Genomic DNA, 6,880 nt, shown 5'->3' on the forward strand with positions numbered 1-6,880 from the left:
ATTTTAAAGATTCTTTATTAGGATCTGTTGAAACTAGTCTCAGTGAAGGGCCTATTTCGTTCGAAGTATACCTAGATATGACAGTTTCCCTAAATGATTTAAATATTTTAGAAAGTATAGTTTTGGAAATTAAAACCCATAACTAGAAAATGAAACAAGGATCGATTCCTATAGCTTTAATCTATAAAATTCATTATAAAGCCATGAATTCAGCTTTTGGTACTAAATATAAATTACAACCTAAAATTGGGGAAACCAGATTTCTCCAAACTGATTTGACTAAAACAAATACAGTAATTCCTAAAACTATTCAATGGAAAGATATAACACTTCTAGACGAATGGATTTTAGAAGGAGTTGTTCCTCCTCCAGTAATAGAAAAAATAAAACCCAACATAAATTTACAAAAAATTGAACAATTTGAAGATGGTAAAGTGACACTAAAATTTAATAGAAGTCAAAGTATGAGGTATACAGGGTCATCTTCCTCTGTTACTACAAATGAAAATGATAAACCTACTTCATCTATACCTTCTGTTATTTATGCTAAATATAAGGATACTGAACCTAAACCAATAATTCAAACTTTAGTAAAACGAAGGTATTCCACTTCAGATATTCCAACTTTAAATCAGTCACTTAAAATGAAAGGAGTTGATTATAGTAATTCTATTCCACAGGCAGTTTATAATCCTGTTGATAATTACTTAAACCAACAATCTAATTTAGTAAATACATCTCCAGAATCACCAACAGCTTCAGCTATAACTGAAAATGTTAGTGATATAAACAGAGAATTAAATGTTCTGACTAAAGAAGATGTTGAAAAGAGTTTAATAAAAGAAATATCTAAAACAAAAAATTTAATAAAAATGAAAAAGATATTAAAAACATATACTTTTGGCGAATTAAAATATGAATATTTAGATTATAAATTAAATAACCAAACTGAAACTAAATTCTTTGACTGGTTTAAATTAGTTAAAGAAAAACAATATGATAAAAGTTTAAATCCAATAACTGTTCGAGATAAAAGGCCAGAATGGATAGTAAATGAACAAACCATAAAAAGCGATTTTCCTCCTAAAACAATTAGTAAATTAAAATACCAAGATAATGAAGTTGTATGTGCACCGTATAAAATTGCTCAAGAAAATGATGCAAATAAAAAGTTAATTGAACAAAATAATTTTAGTAATGCTGGTTTAATTTGTTTAAATACACAGCTAAAAAGAATTGAAACCTTGTTAGCAGATAAACCAGTAAATGAAACGGTAAAAGGTAAAGAGAAAATTAAATCTCATATTTTTAAACCTTTTCAAATTTCTCAAACAAGTAAAACTGAATTTGTAAACAAATTAAAAAATCAATTGAGTCAACTTGAGGTTCGTTCTGAGACTACTCAACATGTAGCTCCTGATACTCCTCAAGCATCAACAAATATAAATACTATAGAAGAAAACACTAATTTTGAGCTTAGTGAACCTGACTCAGAAGATGTTAAAAAATTCCAAGTAAATCCTATAACCCATAGAGAAATAGTAAATAGGGCACCAGACTTAGGAATCATTGATAAACCTAATACTATATCTCAATTCAAATATAATGCAACAACTATATATGAATGGAATATAGATGGACTTTCTGAGTATAATATATTGAGTATTTTGCAGCAGATGACTATGGCTGCTAATGCATATAAAACTCAATCGATTATTTCAGATCGAGCTATCGCAGAAATAATTATAGCTGGCTTTACAGGACAATTAAAAGGTTGGTGGGATTATCACCTAACTGACCAACAACATTTAGAAATCTTAAATTCAATTCAAGTAAATGATGAAGGTGAACATATATATGATGAGAATGGTGAAGTAATTCAGGATGCTGTGTCATCTTTAATTCTCACTATTTCCTTACATTTTATAGGAGATCCGTCTCACTTAAAAGATAAAAATGCAGAATTATTAAGTAATCTTAAATGTAAAAAATTAAGTGATTTTCAAAATTATAAAACCACTTTTCTCACTCGATTAATGTTAAGGGAAGATTCTAATCAAAGCTTTTGGAAAGAAAAGTTCTTGGTTGGATTACCTTATTTTTTGGGTGAAGAAGTTAGAAATTATATAAAGCAACAATATGGTCAACCTATACCTTATAGTAAATTAACATATGGACAGTTAATTAGTATAATCCAAAAGGAAGGTTTGCAAATCTGTCAAGATTTAAAACTTCAAAGAACATTAAAATATGAAATGCATAAAACTAAACAAAAACTAGAATCATTTTGTAAACAATTTGATTATAGTATAACATCTTCTCAAAGGTGCGATGGACAGTATTCTAGAACACCTCAACCTAAAAAACATTATAAAAATAAAGATTATAAAAGGCAATATAGGTCCACACCAAGTAAAGATAAATTTTATCATAAAGAAAAATCTAGACCCAATAAGAAAAATAAAAGAAAGCAACCCTATAAATCTTCAAGTAAAATTTCTTTTAAAGATTTAACTTGTTATAATTGTGGTAAAAAAGGTCATACTTCTAAATTTTGTAGATTTAATAAAAAGTTAAATGCATTAAATTTAGATGAAGACGTATTGAATAAAATTCATGAACTATATCTTGATTCTGATACTTCAGAATCTGAGATCATAGAAAGTGACAATCAAATTGATGAATTAGGGACAACAACTAGTTCATCAGAACATTCTATAAACATGTTAACTAAAGATCAAAGTACATTATTAGAAGTGGTAAATAATATAGATGACCAAGACACTAAAGCTAAACTTCTTAAAAAACTCATAGAAAGTTTTGAAGAAGAAAAACCAGTAAAAGAAGATATAACGCCTAAAATTCAAACTAATACTTATGACCTAACGACCATTTTAAATAAAAGTAAAAATAAAAAAGTAGATATGGAAAATTCTAATAAAGATTTATATAAAGAAATTAAAACTTTAAAGCATGAAGTAAATGAATTAAAAATTCAATTTCAACAAAATAATAAAAGAATCAAACATTTGGAGTCTCAACTCATTTCTAGTTCTTCCTCTGATGAAGAACCAGACAATGACATAAAAGATGAGATAAACCAATTGGATGAAGATGTAGATAGTAATTTTCTAAATTTGTTACAAGAAATTGCTTCTAGGAAATATTTAGTAAAAATAAACATAAAGATAAATGATTTTGTTATAGATGCAATTGCACTGTTTGATACCGGTGCAGATTTAAATTATATTGGTTAAAAACTAATGAAAAATTAAGTACAGCAAATAAATCTAAATTAGAAATTATAGGTAAAACAGATGCATTAATAGTAAATCAAGACTTAGAAATAAATACAGTATTTTTATTATCACCTCAGATAAATTATATGGTAATATTAGGAACTCCTTTTATAAATCTAATCACACCATATTCAGTTAAAGAAGACTGTATTAAATTCAAAATCAGGAATAGTAAAGCTAGACTAGAATTCATTGAAAAACCTAAAAAGAAGCAATTAAATTTATTAAAAGCTCTTTCAATTAAACTATTAGAAATTAATTCTTTGATAAAATCTAAAGAAGAAGATCTAAAAGATATGCAAAATAATGTGTGTTTAAATAGAATTAAAAGGCAATTAGAAACTGAATTTATAAAAAATAAAATCAAAAATCTCAAAGAATATATGGAAAATAAACTTTGTGCTGATCATCCAAATGCATTTTGGAATCGTAAACAGCATGTAGTTGACCTACCATATGAAAAAGATTTTGATGAAAAAACCATTAAAACTAAAGCTAGACCAATTCATATGAACCCTGAATTAATTGAACATTGTAAAAAAGAGATTATAGAATTAGAAGATAAAAAATTAATCTGTAAATCTAGAAGTCCATGGTCTTGTGCTGCTTTTTATGTGAATAAAAATGCAGAAATAGAACGTGGAGTACCCAGATTAGTAATAAATTATAAACCCTTAAATACAGCTTTAAAATGGATTAGGTATCCAATTCCAAATAAAAAAGATCTTTTAAAGAAACTGTATAATGCAAATATTTTTAGTAAATTTGATATGAAATCTGGCTATTGGCAAATTCAAATTGCCCCTAAAGACAGATATAAAACACCATTCACCGTTCCATTTGGTCAATACGAATGGAATGTAATGCCATTTGGATTAAAAAATGCTCCTTTAGAATTCCAAAGAATAATGAATGACATTTTTAATTCATATTCAACATTTTGTATAGTCTATATTGATGATGTATTAATTTTCAGTCAAACTCTTGAAAACCATTTTAAACACTTAAAAACCTTTTGCATGGTTATTGAGAAAAATGGTTTAGCACTTAGTAAAACCAAAATGGATTTATTTAAAACTAAAATTAGATTTTTAGGTCATTATATTGAACAAGGTATAATTCAACCTATAGAAAGAACACTTGTTTTTGGCGAGAAATTTCTCATAAACTCCAATTACAAAGATTTCTTGGTTGTTTAAATTATGTAATTGATTTTTATCCAAATTTAAATTGCATGTTAAAACCATTGCATGATAGACTTCGTAAAAATGCTGGTCCTTGGACAAATCAGCATACACAACTAGTAAAAAAGATTAAATCGTTAGTAAAAGAAATTTCATATTTGTATATTCCTAATCCTAATGCCTTTAAAATTGTTGAAACTGATGCTTCTAACATTGGTTATAGTGGTATTTTAAAACAGAAAATTAATGGTAAAGAACGGATAATCCAATATACTTCAGGCCATTGGACTCCAACTCAATTAAATTATTCTACCATTAAAAAAGAAATTCTAAGTATAGTAATTTGTATCAATAAATTTCAAAGTGATTTATTAAATCAAAAGTTTTTATTAAGAATTGATTGTAAATCTGCAAAAGACATTTTGCAGAAAGATGTTCAAAACCTTGCCTCTAAACAAATTTTTGCTAGATGGCAAGCACTTTTAAGTATTTTTGAATTTGATATTGAATTTATAAAAGGAAATTCAAATAATATACCAGACTTTCTAACCCACGAATTCTTACAGAACGATGGGAAGAAAGAAGGATAAAGGGAAGAACCCTATGCCCGATTCACCTAGTAAAAGTTCACCCACTAAAGCTCTTTCAGAGCATTCAGAAGAGCTACCTAAAACCCTAAATCCTAGTAAAGACCTTAAAAAATGGATTGAAGAACTTTCTCAATCCCCAGAAGTTCTTAAAGCACTGCAGAATATAGCCTCTTCTTCCACAGAAGAGTCAGGTATGGCTTCTAAACCTAAAGCAATCGTACCCGCTCATGGTACGACTACTCTGTCTCAAACGGTAGACAGTAAAGAGTTATCAAATCCGTTGATGGCTGTGGATTTGCCAAAAATCCAATATACTAATACTAGTAATATACATAAATGGTTTGCTAAAAATTTATATGATTTTGAAATTAAAGTTGAGGATGGATATAATAATATCAATCCTTGGCAAATTATTAAACATTATTACCCTGAGAATTGGTACTTTGTTCCAATTGATTTGTCAAAACCTCAGGCATATTATAATAATATATTACTAGATACAGGATCTGTAAAGATAAAACATACTTTTGATAAAAATAAAATTATTTCTTATTCTTCTGTACAAATAAAACGTGTCATTCATCCTAAGGACTGGCCCGTATCTTCTTTATCTACTCCTATAAAATTTAAAGGTTTGCATAAATATAATATGACATATAATTACTTTGATTATAAAGACGCGTGGGACAAAATTTTTGGTCTTCAAAACCCAACTACCACGCATTCATGGTTAATATATTTTGATCAAAGTATACGTACTGATTTAAAAATACCTAATTGGTTTAAAAGATGGTGGCAATTTAAAGGTATTTTTGAGGAAATTATTCCTCCAAATATCATTTCTTTATACCAGTACTTTAAAGCCCATTATAAACCTAAACCTGAAGAAGTTCATATTCCCTCTCTTATGTATTATTGTATGTCCTTCTTCACTCCATGGGTGTATCAATGGTATTTTGACTATCATTATATGCCAGGAACCCAGATTCCTATGTTAGTAAAAAGACATAAAATCAAATGGTGGGGTTCCTTTAAAAACTCCACTACTGAATTAAAAATCCGTCAATGGATTCTAAATAAATTGTCCAGCCCATCTAAACCAGCTTTAACGTATGCAAACACATTAGCCATTCAGGATAATCCTCAATTTGGAATCCAGAAGGCCCAATGTCAAGCCCGTTTAGCTGCTGCTAAAACGCCCGACGAATATAAATTGATCTGTCAAGAGATGTTTGAACAACTCTCTACCAGTTCAAATCAACCCATAAATCCATCATCCAGTAAAGCACACAGTGCATCTTCTAGTCAATCCTCAAGGACTACGCGTCATAAAGGTAAAAGTAAAATTGTATTATCATCATCATCATCTCAATCTTCATCCTCCACTGAAGGTAGTGATAGTAATGATGATATTCCTTCCCCCATTAAAATCAAAAGTAAAGCAAGTCAAAAAGCAAAAGCAAAGAAAGAAAAGATAAAGAAAGAAAAAAGAAAAGAAAAGATAAAAAGAAAAGAAAAGAAAAAGAAGGACACCTCATCGTCCTCATCTTATTCTGAATCATTGTAAATAGGCAGAAGGAACCTTATTCCTTCAACCTTTCCAGTAAAACGCCAAGTTATGTTCAAGTGACAGACCAAACTCTATTCATCTACAGTAAAGGTCAATCACTATTCATGTACAGTAAAGGCCAAGCTACTGTTTCCACAGGAAAAGCCAGGTTACTATTCTCAACAGTAAAAGTCAAGATTCGGTGGTCGACATGTCACTGTTCATCCACAATAAAAAGCAAACAGTAAAGATTCGGTG

General features: G+C 28.7%; 1 protein-coding gene across 1 annotated transcript; it reads left to right on the top strand.

Moving 5' to 3' along the window:
• The first annotated feature begins 5,053 nt into the window (after window positions 1-5,053).
• LOC149493848 (uncharacterized) lies at window positions 5,054-6,640 on the top strand. Its single transcript, XM_089726366.1, has one exon. The coding sequence runs from the start codon at window positions 5,054-5,056 to the stop codon at window positions 6,638-6,640; it is 1,587 nt and encodes a 528-aa protein (XP_089582492.1).
• The last annotated feature ends 240 nt before the right edge of the window (window positions 6,641-6,880 follow it).

The sequence above is a fragment of the Jatropha curcas genome, chromosome 9, assembly GCF_041381405.1.
Source record: "Jatropha curcas cultivar XTBG-Jc1 chromosome 9, XTBG_Jcur_1.0, whole genome shotgun sequence".
In the NCBI taxonomy this organism is placed as follows: domain Eukaryota; kingdom Viridiplantae; phylum Streptophyta; class Magnoliopsida; order Malpighiales; family Euphorbiaceae; genus Jatropha; species Jatropha curcas.